At 34.7% G+C, this 18918-nt stretch overlaps 1 protein-coding gene across 15 annotated transcripts in view; it reads left to right on the forward strand.

Annotated features, from left to right (window-relative positions):
- The window catches only part of Lrrc9 (leucine rich repeat containing 9), a 130449-nt gene that overhangs the window by 53538 nt on the left and 57993 nt on the right, over positions 1-18918 (forward strand). For 12 of the 15 annotated variants that reach the window (XR_015444981.1, XM_087195193.1, XM_021248003.2 and 9 more), the window contains 7 exons: positions 3040-3216; positions 3500-3617; positions 8684-8816; positions 10841-10963; positions 11874-11989; positions 14061-14273; positions 17728-17847. Coding sequence is in view for 14 of the 15 variants with exons in the window: in XM_087195193.1 (XP_087051319.1) it covers positions 3040-3216; positions 3500-3617; positions 8684-8816; positions 10841-10963; positions 11874-11989; positions 14061-14273; positions 17728-17847 (1000 nt within the window). In the remaining variant the exon portion in view is untranslated. The remainder of the gene's footprint in view (positions 1-3039; positions 3217-3499; positions 3618-8683; positions 8817-10840; positions 10964-11873; positions 11990-14060; positions 14274-17727; positions 17848-18918) is intronic. The other 3 variants (XM_087195194.1, XM_087195197.1, XM_087195198.1) reach the window with 3 other exon arrangements.

Here is an 18918-nt window from a genome sequence, read left to right on the forward strand (position 1 = left end):
TCCTTGCGCTTGCAAGGCAGGCGGCGAAACCACTGAGCTAAATTCCCGGCCCTATTTCTTGCTTCCTTCACAGAAAGCACTCTTAAAAACAAAACCAAAGAAAGCCTTTAGTTACTGTTTCCTTCCAAATTACATTTAGATCCTTCACCTACAGAGGAGAATTTAATGTCTCTAAATTATTATCACACCTTTTCAACCTTTTCCTTCGTGCCTCCTATTCCTGGTGCACAGGTAATCCCACTTAAGTGTTTTGTTTGTTCTGCTTCCTTCACCCAGAATGCCTTTGTGTCCCTCATCCTAGTTTTATCATTGCTCAGGTGAATTTCTAGCAGAAAAAGAAAGTCTTCATGGAGCTATTTGTGTCCAGACTAGAAGCTAAATATTGTCCATTCATCATTTCCACCCATCCATGAGAACACTCCAGCCCCACTACGATCCACTGAATAACAAAAACCTTATCTAATCACAGATGTGTAAATACTGAATAGTTTCTCTGGTGTGAGAAACTGAAAGTGTAAATAAGGACTAAATGTATAATAGGTCATGTGAAATAGGAAGAAAAGGGGCAAAGGGGAAGGAAGTGGGAGGGCTAGGGGAAAGGATAGAAGGGAATGGGATTAATATGAGAAAATGGAAAAATAGGAACAAAATTTTTGTAAATAGGGAGGGCTGGAGGGGTTGAAGGGAGGGCTGGGCAAGGGTGAAAAACAAGAACCAAGAGAGACTATGTAAAGGTGCAAATTTCCAATGATGAATATCATTGTATTGTATACCTGAAATGTACCAATTATTAGAATGAATAATTGATAATGTAAAATAGGAATAAAAGGTCCAAAGGGGTAGGGGTAGTGGGAGGCACAGGGGAAAGGAAAGAAGGGAAAGGAAAAAATGATGAGAAATGGAAAAAATGGAAATAAAGTCTTTGTAAATAGGGAAGGGTGGAGGGGGTGAAGGGAGGGCTAGGAATGGGGAAAAATAAGAACGAAGATGCATTATATAAAGGTACAATTCCCAATGAGAAATGTAATTGTGTTCTATACCTACAATGTACGAATAAAAGAATTTAATACAAAAAATAAATAAAAGCTGCCTTCAAAAACAAACAAACAAAAAAAACCCTTATCTAAAATCCTTATAGCATGAGTCCCTATCAGAGTGGAAGAAGTCTGATACATACAGCTTCAGTGGTTCCAAGACTTGTTATTTAGGTGAGATGTGGCTGATTTAGATCCAGAAAATGATCCCTCTCTAGGCACAGCAGATTTTCCACTGCAGATGACAATGTGGCTTTTTCGTGAGATCTTTTAACTGGCTAGCAGGCATCTTGCTGGAGTGTAACACTGTTTTATTCATTTCCGTCTCCTCTAGGGACTGTAAACTCCTCTGGGATTAGTTTGGTTTGCACAGTTTAGATGCTCAGGTATTAGGCTCAAGTGGAAGCTCATTCTGTATTTTAGCTCACACTCATGTTCAGGCCTTGGTAGATTTTGAATGTGAGGGCCTAGACATGTCCATAACGGTAAATGTGACCCATATACATTTACATGTATCTCTTATTTGTTGTCAAAATGTTCTGTTTTTAAAATCTCAGTCTAGATTCTGTACTCTTAAATCAAGATTGTAATTTTATGAGAATGGCCACGTGAGGGCAGCAGAAAGTCAGCCAACATTTCAGTGTCTACATGTTCTTGAGATCTGCACCTCTCCTTTTGTTCCCAGATCAGATACCTTTTCTGACATCTTCACCAAGATCCTATCTCTTTTCTTCATAAATGAGATTTTTATGAAAGATAATTATTTTCCAAAACAGAAAAAAAAAACAATACTGGGAAGAGTATTCTTTTCTCACATTTTTTTTGCAAAATATTTTAATATTTGGCTGAATAAAAGACAGCTTAATTCTTATAGGTGCTTCTGTAATTTATTGTGATATATTGTGTTTTGATACAACAATACTTGACCAGTGGTAGTTTTAAGTTTTATAGGTTAATTCCAGTGTGGAATCTGAGACCATATCAGTGAACTTTTTATATTTTTACATTAAAATATTTCACATGTAACCTTATGCATTTTGGTCATTTGAAAAATATCAGTTTATTCAGTTAAGTTATCCAGATCTTTCAGTAGTTGGTATAATTAGGAATTATTTTATTTATGGCTTTACTTGTTTATTTTCTACATTGGTCCTGAAATGTAGGTTCTGTGAGAGCAGAGACATTGTATCTTTCACTTCTGAATCCCTAGTTAGGAAGTTATAACAGTAGTCAACTAAGAGATAATGATTATTTGGACTACAATGGCAGTGTTGGTGATGAAATGTGATCATATTCAGGATGTATTTTAGACCAAAATATGTGTTAGAACCAAACAGACATGCTGAAGAATTAAATATTGGCAAGCAAGAGAGAAGGTGGTTATCTCTGTTTCTAACCTAGGCTCCAAGTTAGGTGGATGTGCCATGTATGGTACTGAGATGAAAACACTCTGGAGGAGCAAATTTGAAGTTAGTTACAGTGTAAGTTATGTTTGAGAGAGCTGTTACTTACACAGATAGAAGTATCATGTAGGTAATTAAATATTCTAGCCTGAGTATAGGCAGGTACATTGGATAGAGATAAAGGCTAGAAATAAAATGTTGTAATTTATGAGAATATATATATAAGACTAAGGACCAGATGAAATCACCTAGGGAGAGTGTCTGTGGCAAGAAGAAAGCCAAAAGCTGATCCCTGGGGAAATCCAACAGAGAAGTCTGTTAACCAAGAACCCACAAAGAAAGCCATGAAGGACCAGCCAGTAAGAAGGAAGCCAGGAATATGTAGTTTCACCAAGACCAGTAAAAGAAAGTATTTTAGGAAAGGAGGATTGGTCAAACAACTTAGCTTTTAGTCAGAAAAAATATATAGGATAATTAATAAAAGAACTTTTTTTACTGTATTTAAAAATTTAGCATCTTTTATTGATTGAATAAATTATGCATGGTTTGAACCAAAACAAAATCTATTATTTTCTTTATGTATATTTTATATTCCCACATAGGTATAATTCCTGTTATGAATTAATTCTATCACGTTTCTGTACATGGGATTTCAGAACATACGGTATTACAGGAGTAAAAGTAAAACGTGTCATTAAAGTTAACAATCGTATTCTGAGACTAAAATTTGAAAAGAAATTTCAGAAGTTTTTGGATGTTGGAGATATGCATGATTCAAAGTAAGAAATTGAATTCTGTAATGAACAGTTTTATAAAAGTCTGGATTGATTTTATTTATTTTAAAAAGGTCTATTTTAAATGTTAACAGTATTGAAAATACACTCTAGCTAGGATGACCTCATTATTTAGCTATCTGCACTGGTCCGTTTTGGAGAAGGTATTAAAAATGAAGGAATATCCAGTATAAACAAAAACATCTCCATCAAGGCATATGTCTATTTTACCTAAGCTTTTGTGAAACCAATTCTCACTGTTTTTTCTTCTGTTCCAATTATTCTTAAGGAGCTATCGCAAGATGCTGGAATGCCTTTTTTATGTTTTTGATCCTGAAGTTACAGTGAAGGAAAAGCATCTGCTACAGATAATTGAAAAAGGATTCAAAGAGAGTGAAAGAAGCAAGGTAACATAAAACATTGCGTAGAATAAGGCTTTCTTTCTAATGGGTGCACCTTCGGCACAGGTTAACCATGTTTCCTTGTCCTGCATTGATGTTTCTAGCAAACTTTGGCTGTTTCACAGAAAACTTAGTGACGTCATACAAAGTATAGCATCTTTTCCATATTTCCATGAATTACTTTATCTGTGAACTGTACTTAATCCTTCTAGGCATCTTGTTTTTGTATTGTATCATGATCCTTTTGTTAATACTTTTGAAGTGTCCTTTTTTAAGTGACTATACACCTATTACTAATCTTATATCTATTGAAACTTCTTAAGGGTCTTTTCTAACTTGAAAAAAAAGCCATTCTCTGAACTCTGCTATTCTTTTTAGGTTCCATCCTGGAAACCCAGCCTTTCTAGGAACCCATCCTAAGTTCCATCCTTTCATTGCTACCAATTCTTTCTTCTCTACTTCACTGTCTTCCACTTTAATGCTGACACTGCTTTTTCACTGGCTACTCCTGAACTCCAAAATATCCAGCCAACTCCTCTCAGTCCTCATGCTCTTGACAAGATAACTTTAGCACACTGGTACTTAGCAGAATTTTCCTTACCATTTTCACATTGTGGCACACATAAAATTCTAACATTGCTGCATTTGAATCCTCACTTTGCTACTCACCACTACAAATGATTTCATCCCTGTGGCCCTGTTTCTTCTTCTCTGTAAAGTGAATAGTAGTATCTGGTTTGCAGAATTGTTGGTAGGATTTAGTGAGATAGTGCATAAAATAGTTATTGAATACTATTCAAATAACCAAAGCGTAGAAATAGCCAAATGTGCATCAATAGATGATGGATAAACAAAAGGCAGTATATACAAGCAATGGAATATTATCAGCTGTAAAGAAGAAAATTCTGACCTTTGGAAGAACTTTGAAAACATTAGGCTGAAAGAAATAAGCCAGGCAGCAATGGAAAAATATTCTATAATTCCATGTATATGAAGCACTTATGTTATGCAAATTAGGGGCAGAAAGTAGAACAGAGAGGGAGATGAAGGAATGGGAACTTATTGTTTAGTACGTAAGAAGTTTCAGTCTGAGATGATGAAAAAGTTGTAGAAATGAATAGTGGGGAAGGTTGTACAACAATGTAAATGTACTAATGCCCCTAGATTATATGTTTAAAAAGTAGTTAAAATAGTGTAGTCTTCTTTATGTTTTACCATAGAAAAGTCACCACAAAAGCATTCTGGCTGCTCAGTGGAGAATAGGTTGGAGGGAGTAGCAGCAGATGGTAGGGTGCTATGCAGGGAAGCTCCTGCAGCAGCTCAGGCCAGAGATGTGAGCAGCTCTGGCAGGATGGGGGAGGTGAGAATGTGCTCATTGTAATTCCTCTAAGGGAAGCAAGCGGGTGAAGAATTCAAGGTTTAAGAAAGCAGAATGACTGTTAGTATTCAATTCAGAGAACCACGACCCATCATGGCTACAGAAGGAGGGGTGAGGAAGGGGCTGACACTTTGTTTTCTCTACCCACCAATATTGTGCCAAATGCTTTATCTTCTGCGTCTTCTAAAAGAGATGGATTTTCTCCTTTAATTCTCCTAATAGCTCTGAGTGCTGCTCTGTCCACTAGCGTAATCACTACCTACATGTGACTACTGAGCATTAGAAATGTAGCTAGTCCAAACTGAGTGTGCCTGTTTAAAATAAACACCTGTGTTGTAAGACTTAGTATGAAAGAAGGACTATACTTCTTATATTGAAATATGTTGAAATAATATTGTGGATATATTGAATTAAATAAAATGTATTATTAAAAGTTACCAAAAAGATAAAAAAGTTCTTGCAGCAGGGCCTACTATATGGAAAGTTTTTGATACAATATTTTACCATTATTGTCTATCAAATAGCAACAGATACTATTTGTTGGTCTCTCTTTCTCTCCTTTGTGAAATTCTCCTTGGACATCCACAATATTACACTATTGCTGTCTTCCTATTTTCTAATTGTCCCATCATTGTTTCCTTTTTGTTCCTCATTTTTCCTCTAACCATGAGAATCCCACAAGATTAAAGTTAAGTGTTCTGCCTTTCTGCAAATACCATCAAGTACTCTTACTATGCAGATCTTAGAAGTGGGGGTGCATCCCTGTATAAGAAGATCAGATGAACTAGATTTCTGTGCTATGAGAAGCATTGGCAAGTGAAGATAAATAATTATGTTCTGCATTAAGAGATGGTTTCTGTCTTACTTTCTCATTACTGAGACACAATAGCAGACACCCATAAATTAATGGAGAAAAGTTTGTTTTTGCTCACAGTTTGTAGAGGTTTCAGTCCATAGTCAGGTGGCTCCATGGTAGGATGGCATGGCAGAGGAGAAGAAGTTCATGGCATAGCAGGGAAGCAGAGAGAGTAAAGGGAAGAGAAAAACCCTTCCAGGCCACACTCCAGTAACCCACTTATGACCAGATCCCACCTCCTAACAGCAAGTCACCTATAGACTCACCAGCGGACTAACCCACTGATGAGTATCACGTCCCCATGAACCAGTCACCTCCCAAAGCCCCACCTGAGAGCATATGAGGCTTTGGGGGACATCTAGATATGAGCCCTAACAGGCTCTGATTCAGTTGACAGCTGTGTGAGTAGTTTTGATAAGAGGTTGGCTTAGGTAGGCAGTGGGCTAGCTGGAGTAGAGAAAAAAAACAACTACCCTCAACTTGACTCCCTATTACCGTACATACCAGATCTCTCAAAGCAAGCTTGTACTGTATTTGTAATTCTCCTAAACACAAGTTATTGCCATGTTTACCTTTGATAAAATGTTATTTCCTACCCCTTTCCTTACTTATCCTTCGAGGTTTGGCTCAAAGGTGTTCTCCTCTCTGAAGCCTTTCCTGAATTCTCAAATGCCTGAGCCCTCTTTCCTTGTTTGCAAATTTTTTAGAAAGCCAATTAAAATGATCTGTTAACCAATTATTTACTTAAAAATTCTATAATCAATTCAAAATTTAAATTTACATTCACTTCTCAAGCTTCTTTGTAAGGCCAAAACCTTTGGCTGTGAAATTGGAACTCTCCCTAGTCTACCTTGTATCAGCTAGAATCATGTTTCATGTTAGTTTTGGTTTCCTTAAAGTTGAAAATGTGTTTAGATTCTGGCAAAGCAGCTTGAGTACAACAATCCAAATAGTGTGTGTGAGTTCCATCTGCCACCACAGAACTTTGGTGTTGGCCTCACCTCACCCAGACATATTTTGGCAAACAACCACTATTAAATTTCACTTAATTTTCTACTTAGTTCTCAGAGAAACAACTTTCCTTCCATTTCGTTGCTTTATATAATATGCATCATTTCAATAGCAATTACCAGTGGCATAAACAAATTCAAGAACAAAACTGACACTTGGTATGCATACAGTGTGTCTGGGTGGAAGTACATCAGTGTTTCAGAAGGTTCCACCCTATCCTTGAATGGGGTTTATAGAGAACAGTGGGTTACTGGACAATCCTGCACATTGTCAAGTGTTAGTCTAGTAAATGGCAGTTAATTGAGAGTTGTTGTTATTATAGCACCTTGATTACTGAAATGCTGTCATCTGTGTGGATTTCTCTACTAGTCTTTAAAGGCACGGACTTGGTTTATAGAAAAATTCTTAGTCCAAATCAGGTGAATAAGTGGATAGATGCATCTGTTCTGTACCTTCATATATTTTCCTCCTCTTAAAAATAATTTCTCTTTTAAAAAATAGTAATTTCTCTTTAATTTCTGATTATTTGAATTATGTCCAGTTTTTGAGGCCTAGTCACGATCCTTTTGCCTCTTCAAATTCTTTTCTAATCACTTTAGTTCAAAAGAATATCTGCTTTAACGTATCTTGTGATGCTTTGTATTTTTAATTCTTAGATACATTCCTGTTTTCTCCTCTGTCATTTGAAGGCTGAGGTCATGGGATACCTCACAGTGCCGAGTGTATAGGTTGGAGTTAATAGATAGTGATGATCTTTGCCAATCTGAGATTTACTTACCAGAGTGTGGGAATTGTGGTCACATGAGCCATTTTGGATTGAACCTAGGACATTTGCATTGAGCTACGTTCCACAGGTTTTCTTTTTGAGACAGGGTCTCACTATGTAGTTCATACTGGCCTTGTACTATGTAGCCCAGGCTGTCCTCAAACTCACGGCAATCCTCCTGCCTCAGGCTCCTGAGTGCTGGGATTACAGGCATGTGCTGTTACAGCTGGCCCAAGTTGTTCTTTAATGTGTTTGTTTTTTGAAACAGGATGCCTAGGCTGGACTCAGACTTGTGACCCCCACCCCCACTCCTGAGCCTCTCACAGTACTGGATGTAGGCATAACCACCATACCTGGCTAGTTCCTGATTTTTAAGAACTTCTTTGGATAACATATTTCAATAAGAAAAAAATATATACTTATAATTTCAGAAAAGTTATAATTCTAAATAATGTGGCTATTAATATAAAACAAGTGACAAATTTAAAACTCTGTGATTGTAACAGGAACAAATGATCTGCATTTAAGTTAGGACTTTGCTGATTTCTAATTCTGTTCTTGAACAGGTCATGTAGTGTCTCTGAGCTGTAGTTTTCCTTCTAAAATAGAGATTTTTTTTTTTTGCTTTTTAGAGCTGTTTGCATAGCAAGTAATGCAGATATTACTGATACAACACTTTTGAGAAATAAAGCTAGTCACAATGCAAAGTGAAATTTTCATGCATTGGCACAGTAAGAAACATTTTGTTTCTGGAAAACAATGTAGATGATTAGACCAAAACATCAGAAATAAGAACTTTCACTCATGTGCCATCCCATTACCACAGGACTTTCTTTTTGGACTTAACAAGATTGCTTATGGAGTGCTCATGAATTTAAAATATTTAAATGGATTTGCAGAATGAAGTTGCACCTGGAGGGTATTTGCTTCTTTTCAGTGAGCCTGGCCTGCACATTTCTGTGCCCAGACACATAAACATAAAATAATAAACCATCTGTATTGAGATCAAAGTATTGTTAGTTTTGTAAAAAAAAAAATACTCAGGTGTTTATTGTTTGCAGCTGCCTCTCAGAAAAGAAGCCGTTATCCTTGCTAACAGCCTAAGTATGTGTGAATGTCCCCGAATTGAGTTTCTACAGCAAAAATACAAGGATGAGAAGAGAAGCTCTTTTAATCCTGATCTCTTCAGACATGGTAATACAAGTATAGAGTATTTTTGAACTCTTAAGTCTTCAAATTCATTTATTATTTTCATACCATTTTTGGTACTTGGTCTTACCAACCCAGGAGGTTTTTATCAGACCATTTTATTTCATATGTATTAATGTCAGGATGAAGACTTTACTAATTTAGCCACATTGTCAACAAATGCTTAGTGTGTATCACACTGTATTAGCAGTAGCAGTCATTTATTATTCAGATATTTAATATAACTTACATATGCTTTTCACAGCCTGCTTTTGTTAGTTATGTTGTGTCATAAAATAAATGCAACATTCATGTATATATGAATACACACAGATGTATATATATCTCTCTATATATAGATATATATATATATATAAAACATACATACCAAACTCACAGAAAGAAGTAAAGAGAAAGTGGCCCAAATACTTGATAATCTCATAAAGCACTCTAGATGGTAGGATTTATTTGTCCTGAATAATCATAATGTAAGGTGGTAAGAAAAACCAGCTAGAAACAAATTGTGAAGCTCATGGTTTGTTTTATAGAAGATAAACTTTTGTTATTTAAAGTTATTCTATATATATATATATATATATATGTACTTTTTTTTTTAAAATGTGAGCATTTTTTCCCTTTAGATTAAGGTCCTTAGAATTTACCAAAGTACTAAAGATTCCTAAGAATCAATAAATCTGAAAAAAATCATTTCTAATTACTACATATAAAGCAGTCAAAAGGTTGTTTGTGTATATTATATACATGTTATATATACAAAAGATTGTATAATATATAATAAGCATATATAAACATATAACAGTAATATACAGTATAATATAGAAATGTATAAATAAGTATATATAAATATATAAGCATATAAATAATAATGTAAACATAAAAGTACAGGAAACACTTTTCAGGACACAGACTGGGGAAGAAGACCACCACATCATGTCCTGCCTTGCCTCATCCTCTTCCATTGTCATTAACTCGTACATGATAGAGATACAGTCGGAAAACTAAGCAGTGTCTCTTTTTTGGTGTTTACAAATACTAGTAATCACATAAATGAATATCATTCCAAGTACTATAAAGGCAATAAATATGGAGTTTTGAGGCATAGTACCAAAGAATGTGTAATAAGGAGAATAGATCAGGTCAGGGATCAAGGAACGCCTACCTGTTCTTTGCTGTCACCTTCACCCCTACTAAAGATTGGATAGTCAGAAATTTAGTTACTTAATTCTGTAATAATGATGTTCTAGATTCCAGACTATAGATTGCTAAGATGATTCATGTTAAACTAAAGTATGTGTGGTTTGCATTGAGTTAATAATGAGAAAATTATACCAATTATTGAATTAAGGGTGCCTCACTTGAAAAAACCATTTGCTACTTTAAAAAAAATCTTCTCCATTCCCATTTTAGGAAGTACTTCATGATGTTATACTAAAACCTTACAGAATATGTTTTCCAAAAACAATTAGGCTCTTCCAATTTACATTTTATATCTCATACATTGTAAAAACAACCTTTTGACTGTTTTATATGTAGTGATTAGAAATGATTTTTTTATATTTATTGATTCTTAGGAATCTTTAGTGCTTAGGTCAATCCCAAGGATCTTAATCTAAAGGAGAAAAATGCTCACATGTTTTTAGTGCCTCCTGTGTCTTAAGCTATATAAATTTTAGTTAACAACAAAATCTTATTTTAAATGACTTAAGAAAGACATGGCTAAATTATTGTGTTCTCTCTTTTCGGTAAAGTTTCACTTGATATAATCACAGGGTTCCTCTTTTATAGCCATTTTATTTATTCAGAACATATTAGTTGAGTGCCTCCTCCAAGTATTTTGGATCAAGTAGTGGGGCTGTATGCTATACAGGAGCAAGCAGTATAGCCAGGTCTTTGCCTTTACAGAATGTAAGTCAAGTCCAATAAGTCAAGACCAGTGCAGAAGTTTATAGTGGAAAATTATTGAAGTGATTTATTGTTAAAGATTGTTTCTTTCTTTTTTTCATATTTAGGCATCCTCGTCATTACAAAGGTTTTTCTTGGCCAAAGTGTTCAAGCTCGGGAACAGGAATCCATCAGTCAAGCCAACTATCCCATGGTTAATTCCGTGTTCATTCCTCAGAAATATTTACAAAGTATGCCCACCATAAAGGAAATGCACTTTAATCTCTCTGAATCTAAAACATTTATAATTAATACAACAGTTTATAGCTTATAGCATATAGTTTAACCTCTACCTAACAAAGTTGGCAAACTTTTCTACAAAATCTGTTTCTGAATACTAATAATTCTTCTGTTCCCTACCTGAACTTATTTTTGTGTGTGCATAGTTTATTTCACACATTTAAATATATATATATATAATGTCCTACAGTCATCCTTCAGTATCTTTGGGGAATTGGTTCCAGGGCCATTCATCTTCACAGATAGCAAAACCCATGGATGCTCGGGTCCCTTCTATGCAATGATGTAGTACTTGTGTGTAACCTGCACAATCTTCCTATGTAATCTCTGTACAACTTTTAATACTTAACACAATGTAAACACTCTTTAAATAGTTGTTATATTGTATTATTTCAGAATAATAAGAAAAAAGTCTGCATATGTTCATTGCAGAGTTTGTTTACATACTTTCATTCTGTGATTCATTGAATCCACTGATGCAGATCCTGTGGATGTAAAGGACTCTGCATATGTGTGTGTGTAACATAAATATCTGCATTAATTTTCAAAGAAAAACCTCAACTCTTAACAACAAAAGTTTTAAAGCAGTATATTCCTCAAAAATACATGGCCATTTATTCAGTACTAATATGAAAAAATGTAAAAAGGAAAAGGATATGAATAAAGGTCAATTCCACTAGTCTATGTAGTGAAAGGAAATATTAATACAGTTAAGAAGCTGAAGGGTGGGGAGGTTTTTTATAAAAGCCCTTAATAATATAATTGTTGGAAGTTAGTGAGAATACTTTATTATATAATCTGTTTAAGAGTTAAAAAGGATATTATATGTGAGTGCTTTGCTTGTTTTTGTTTTTCTACTAGATTCTATCATGGGACAAAGAAATTGTGATTGTGGCTTTCGGCAGTGCAAGTGGTTTGTCTTTGATCATGACCTTGTTTTGCCAGAGTACATTGTTGAATTTGAGTATATTACAGTGGTATGAATCATTATATATATTTAAAAAGAGGAATTCCTTAAATAGGAACAGAATAGTAATTTGAAGTCTGTTAATGTTATGTCAAGTTTATATCATGTATAAGTGCATAGTGTATGTGTGCGGTTCCATGCCCATGTGTGTATAGGTGTAATGGCTATTTGGTGAAGGACTTAATTTTGAAAACAAGTCATTTTAATGCCTAAATGTTTTATAGATTCTGTGTGCGTGTGTTTATGTGTGTGTTTGGTACTGGGGATTGAACTCAGGACCTTGCGCTTGCAAGGCAGGCACGGTGCTACTGTGCTAAATCCCCAGCCCTCTAAATGTTTGTATTATGCAAATATAAAGAAGTAACACATGATGTAGTTTCACTGGAAAAGCTTTGAACTGTACGTAAGACTACAGCATAAACATGAAATTCTGCTTTCCTTTTAAGGCTCCACTACTTCCTCTCATCCAGGTATTCCCTGTTAACAGTTCTATGGGTTTGCTTTCAGTTCTTTTTTTGTGCATTTATATATATAACAACATATACCATTTTATCTAGTAGAAGAAATTTCTAAGTCTTCTGGGATTTTTTTCTTTTAACAATGTGTTTTAGACATATTTCTACCTTTAGTATGTAGGGGCAAATGTGTTATTCTTTTTTTTTATTAAATTCTTTTATTGTAGGTATTGTAGGTATACAACACAATTACATTTCTCACTGGGAAATGTACCTTTACATGATGCATCTTTGTTCTTATTTTTTCCCCATTCCTAGCCCTCCCTTCACCCCCTCCACCCTTCCCTATTTACAAAGACTTTATTTCCATTTTTTCCATTTCTCATCATTTTTCCTTTCCCTTCTTTCCTTTCCCCTGCCCCTCCCTCTACCCCTACCCCTTTGGACCTTTTCTTCCTATTTTGCATTATCGATTATTCATTCTAATCATTGGTACATTTTAGGTATACAATATACTGACATTCATCATTGGAAATTTGCACCTTTACATAGTCTTTCTTGGTTCTTATTTTTCCCCCTTCCCCTGCCCTCCCTTCAACCCCTCCAGTCCTCCCTATTTACAAAGATTTTGTTCCTATTTTTCCATTTTCTCATATTAATCCCATTCCCTTCTATCCTTTCCCCTAACCTTCCCACTTCCTTCCCCTTTGGCCCTTTTCTTCCTATTTCACATTACCTATTATACATTTTAGTCCTTATTTACACTTTCAGTTTCTCACACCAGAGAAACTATTTGGTATTTATACATGTGTGCCCTATTTATTTCACTTAAGAGTATCACCTCAATGCGCATCCACTTAGCTATAAATGTCTCTAATTTCTCATTTTTTATAGCTGAGTAGTACTCCATTTTATTAAAAAAACACATTTTCACACACTAGCTTCCAGATTGCTAATATGATCTTCTGCCATCTGGTTTCTCAGCATTTATTAAATATTTTTATATTAATGATTGTTTTTATTTTAACATTGAAGTGTTTTCGATAGCAGCTTTTTAAAAATTATAGATGCCTTATACTTTTCAGTCTTAAAAGATTGTTTAGTGAACTGTTTTGGTTTCTTTTAGAGCCAGTTCTGTTTGTTCTTGTAGCTCTTGCTCATTTCTTCTCAATTCTTACTGTAATTACTTAATTTTGTAATGAGTACATCACCCTCCTCTGAACATCACTCTCAATGTCAGTTTTTTAAAACATCTGATCTTCCAAGTGGTTTTTTCCTGTGTATGTTTTGGCTAGAGTTTACTTTTTTTCTTCTAAATGTGAATTTGATCCCTTTTGATTTATGCCTCATGACTTTTAGTCTTTTGTTGGTTTTTTCCTAACCCTTTGTTATGGAACATTTAAAATTATCTTTTGCCAGTTTTAAGAGTTTTGGTGGGTGTGAAAGGGTGCACCCATGCTTAGTCCTTGATCTTAACCATAGATTTCCTAAATTATTCTGATCCTCACAGATATTCCTGTATTATATAACTAAAAAAAGTCATTTCATCTTTTCTACATGGCCTGTTTGTTTTTCAAAATGCTAAATACAACAACCAAATTTTGAACATTTTAAATAAATTTTCAGATCAAGGCCCACTCTTTATTTTCTACATTCAACAATATTATTATAGAAGAAAGAAAAAACTATTCAGAAGGATCGATATTATCCCAGGATTTGAAATGTGATGATGAAGTCATGAAAATGGAACCTAGGATTAAGCCCCGACCGAAACTTCCTAGTTTGGATGATAAAACAATACTTTCCCTTGCCAAGACTAACGTTTACACTCATATTGTGGTGAGTAGTAATGAGGAGTGAAATTTTGAGATGAGCCTGAAATTTGGAATTAGACTGTAGCTTATGAAGTCTGAAGACACTAAGCCACCAACCTTACGATGCCAGGGATCATGCTTTCTAGTTTAAAAGTACCCAGTCTTTGCCCTCCATGCAGACTAGACTAGTGCTCTCCAGTAATACAATGAGCATCAACATATACTTTTAAGTCTCCTAGTGGTTATATTTTTTTAAAAAACTTTTTAAAAAGGTGGAATTAATTTTACCAAGACATTTTATTTAACCCAGATATCTAAAATATGTCATTTTCCGTGCAGTCAGTACGAACATCCATTTCTGAGACAGTTTCAGACTGAGTCTGAATTCTGGTCTGTGTTCTACACTAGCACATTTCAGTTCAGCCTAGCTCCATTGCAGCTACTGATATCCATTGGAGGTGCCTTTCCAGTTAGGAAATCATTTATCCTAAATAATAGGCTTTACAGGGTTAAGATGAAGGCATTTCAAAGCAGCTTCTAGGGTTAGCACACACAATCCTGGTGTACAGTCAAAACTGAGATGCAGATAAAAATGCAGAAATTATCTTTCTCTGAAAAGATATTTTTCCATTGCCATGTTTCTAGACTCACTGTGTAAGACATATTTTTCTCAAGTGACTGTATAAAGCCAAAAGAGAATGAAGAATATTTAAATAAAATAAGTGAAATCAATAGTTTTAAGTCTGGTTCTGAAATTACTCAGAAAATTATTTTTCCAGACATTTATAGGATTGATTTGATGAAACTCTCTCATCATAAGCCACCAAATCTTTTAAGTCTAGGATATAAAGAGATCTTGATGTTTACCTTAATGTTAGAAAATTTTCATTATATGATGGCAGTGTTAGCTTCTGTACCATAAGTGTACAGAATAGTGATTAGAAGACCAGTCTTCTGGCTGACAGTATGGAGAAATTATTGTTTTGTACTATAATGTCGATACTGAATATATGAGTAATACTTTTTTATAATAAAGTTTTAGTGATAAAATTTTTTAGCAAGAATGTGTTCTGGTTTGATTGAGCTTCCACAATATGTATTCCTGTAGGGGTAAGGGGATTAAATGAAAATTTAAAATCAGCAAAATAGATCTTTTAATTATTTTTGGTTTATAAAGTAGAGGAGGAGAACCAGACTTCCTAAAACATTGATCTGCTTGCCTTTAGCCAACTTCACATTAATTTGATCAGCACCCATAATGAATAGAGAAGCCTTTTCATCTTAAATTTGCCTGTGCTTCTTAAAAGCCAGCAAATTTTCTACAGCTTCTAGTAGGAATACTAGGCATTGGAACAAGAATGTTTAGGTACTGTAACCTTTGCATTCCTTCCTTTGTGCCATTACTATAAGAGCGACTAAGGGCACATTTTCTCTTAATTTCTTTTTAATCTTCCCTAGTAGGTTGAGTTTTATGAGGATATCCCTAAAAACAAATAATAGAAATAAAAGCCTCGGGGTATATAACATAGAATTTTATATTCTTTCATAGTATAATTAAATGCTAAAAATTAGAGTTGTCAGTTACAAGTCTGGCATTGATTTTGCATTGATTTATTCACCTATAATTTACTAGAAATTCCATATGTCTTGGTCAGTGAAGTAAGAATTAGGGGTTTAAAATGAATACATTATTTTCCCTGCCTCAACATCGGTGCACTGGATGAGATTTGTTAACAAATGTAGGAAACTTGAAGTTGCTGGGAGTGCTTCACAGAGGTGAGTTTTGAGTGGATTATTGAGTGGATTATTAGTTGCTTATGTCTTCTAGTCAAAGAAAACACTCTTCCTATTGGCACATGATTTTGAAAGATAACTGGTGTCTTCAAGGAACACTGAGAAATTCACTGTGAGTAAGATACAGGCTTGTGATGGTTGAAGATCAAGACACAGGTTGGAATTAAAAGGAAGATGTAGGAAGCTGAGACTAGAAGAGAAGGTTGTAGCCACATTAGGATGGATTTTGGAAGCTGTATTTAAAATATAGAGTCCACTCTTTAAGGAACAAACTTTTTGTTTTTAAAGATCCTAACTTTGGTAGCTAGTGGATAGATTTAACTGAAGTCTGACTGTTGGTATGGAAACCCAGTAAAAAACTATTATATTGCAGTAATCCAAAGGAGATCATATTATCCGTACTAATGCAACAGTAGTGGTGATAAAATGTAGCAAGTGGTTTGAGAAACATTTCTGCAATTAAGTCCATATGGAAAAGAAGTGATCAATAATGGGTCAGGGATTTAGCTCAGTGGTTCCACCACCTGCCTTACAAGTACAAGGTCCTGAGTTTGATCCCTGGTACCCCCCCTCTCCAAAAAAAGAAGAAGTGATCAATAATGTTTTAAGTTAGATCACAAAATTCTTAATTGGGATTAAAAATATAGGCCACCAAGCAGATACATATGGGAAGATGATGAATTCAGTTGTACTATAACTGAATGTAAGGCATTAAATATCAAGTGTCTTTAGGATCTTACCATGGATGATACTCATATGTAATTTGTAAGATAACTAGTCTGCATAACTTGACCCTTCTTCACAATTGTAGCTAATTTTGGCTGCTAATAGAAGTTTAGTTGTTTTTCCCTTTGAAGAATTTAGTTCTGTCTACAGTAGAATATGATATTGGTAAGTGCAGATGATGAGAATAGACACCTGATTTTATTGTGATGCTACTCACTTGCTGAAAATACTGTAGTCATTTGTATTAACACATTTTCTTGTGGCATTGTTTTTTTCTACACTATCAATGAGTATAGTCTTCACTTGGTACCATTCACAGCTGTATCATTTGAAGACAGAAAAACATATTGGCATCAGGATCTCCCCTAAATATAAAAATGTGATAACATTCATTTTCATGTAACCAAGGATGCAGTGGACAGGAATGTTGGCATAGATCAGTGTTGTATCAGACTGTCCCCACCTCCTCCTCTGCCGTTCTGTCCTCTGACGTCAACATTCACAACCTGTCTTCCTTGGTCTAGAGCCCTTATTCAGGTACCTGCAATCAAGATGTATCTTTACTGTCTCTTCTTGTGAGGTTGCTTGTGAGATACCCAAAATCTCAAGGGCCCCCATTGTTCACTGGCTAGCCTGAGAAATAGAACCATCCTAATATCTTAACTATTATCTAAAATGAATGTCATGCCAACTATTTATAAACTTAGGCCAAGTGGGAAATGATATTCAAGAACCAGGTCCAGCAAAGATAGTATAAACTACTCTTACCTTTTTAACAGCACACATTATTAGAGGGTTTTTTCATATTGACATTCTCTTAATGTCATTTCAAAGAACTACTTTCTTAATATATATATTATATTGGCTCAAGTAATTGTTCTAAACATGATAGATATTAACACTTAGGATATAGAATGTAATATATTTTATTTTTAATTTATATATTTTTTTCACTTCAGAGTCTCAATCTACATGGCAACAGCTTGAGTAGACTGGAAGATCTCTCCAAATTAACTGGACTTCGGAAACTGAACATCAGCTTTAATGAATTGACTTGTTTAGATGATTTATACCACTTGGTAAGAACTGTCCTTTGGAAATCTAAAAAAAGCCAAACTCTGGAAAGCAAAGAATAGAACAGTGGTTCCTATAGCCTAGGGGCTGGGGGAAAGGAAGAGATGCTGGCCAAAAGACGTAGACTTTCAGTTGTAAGGTGAGCTAGTCCTTGTATCTAGCATACAACAGGGCTGGTGATGGTTGTGCTAACTAATTTGTAGTAGTCATTGCACAGTGTATACCAAATCACAATGCATAACTTGAATATGGTCAAACTTAATCTGCCAGTTTAATGTGTTCTTTTAAAAACCTTGGGATAGCAAAAACAATCATAAAACTAAAGGATAGATGATGAGTTGGAATAAGGTCTTTTAAAAAAAAGAGCTGTTCTTTTGAAAGGACAGTTTGGGGTTTAAAAAAATATATTTATGTAAAATGAAATAATGAATAAATTACTTTTGTAATTATGACTTCATGTATAACATACGCAAAATTATACAGCCCACATAAGAAAGCGTACACACACTGTATTATGTTATTGCTCTAAAACAGGTCTTTTCATTTGCAAACCAAAAATATACATCTGTTAATATCTGCTTTCTAGCTACTTTAAACATATTAAAATAACTTCGCAAATCTGTCTTTAAAATGTCCTTCAGAAGAGTTTCCATTTCTTCGTGCTCTTGTTTTTCCACTCTTCTCCTATTCCTGCTTGTGAGTCGCTATTTTACCTTCATTTCCCATCTTACCACTTCACGTCTAACATTATTTCTTCTTCCCATCTGCTTATTATCCAAGTTAGCATTTCTTTCTCTCTTATACTGTCTACCTGTCACACACATAGATCTTGCCTGACTTGTGTTTGCCTTTTTATACAGAATAAGACAGGTACACTGATGTGCATGTCATAGGCATGAATCTTCTCTAACTTTTGTTTTTCTTGTTATATATCATGTAACAAAAGTAATTGTATATGTCGTTCTAGACCTTCAACCCAGCATCCCCTGTTTATGCGAGTCTGAGTCAATCACATACCTTTTCAGAATATTCTATTCTCAGCTCTTGTTTATTCTCTATCTCATTGCAACCATATA

Source organism: Heterocephalus glaber, unplaced genomic scaffold, assembly GCF_053883595.1.
Source record: "Heterocephalus glaber isolate CG9 unplaced genomic scaffold, H.glaber_assembly_v1.0 deba00001608, whole genome shotgun sequence".
NCBI classification, from domain to species: Eukaryota; Metazoa; Chordata; class Mammalia; order Rodentia; family Bathyergidae; genus Heterocephalus; species Heterocephalus glaber.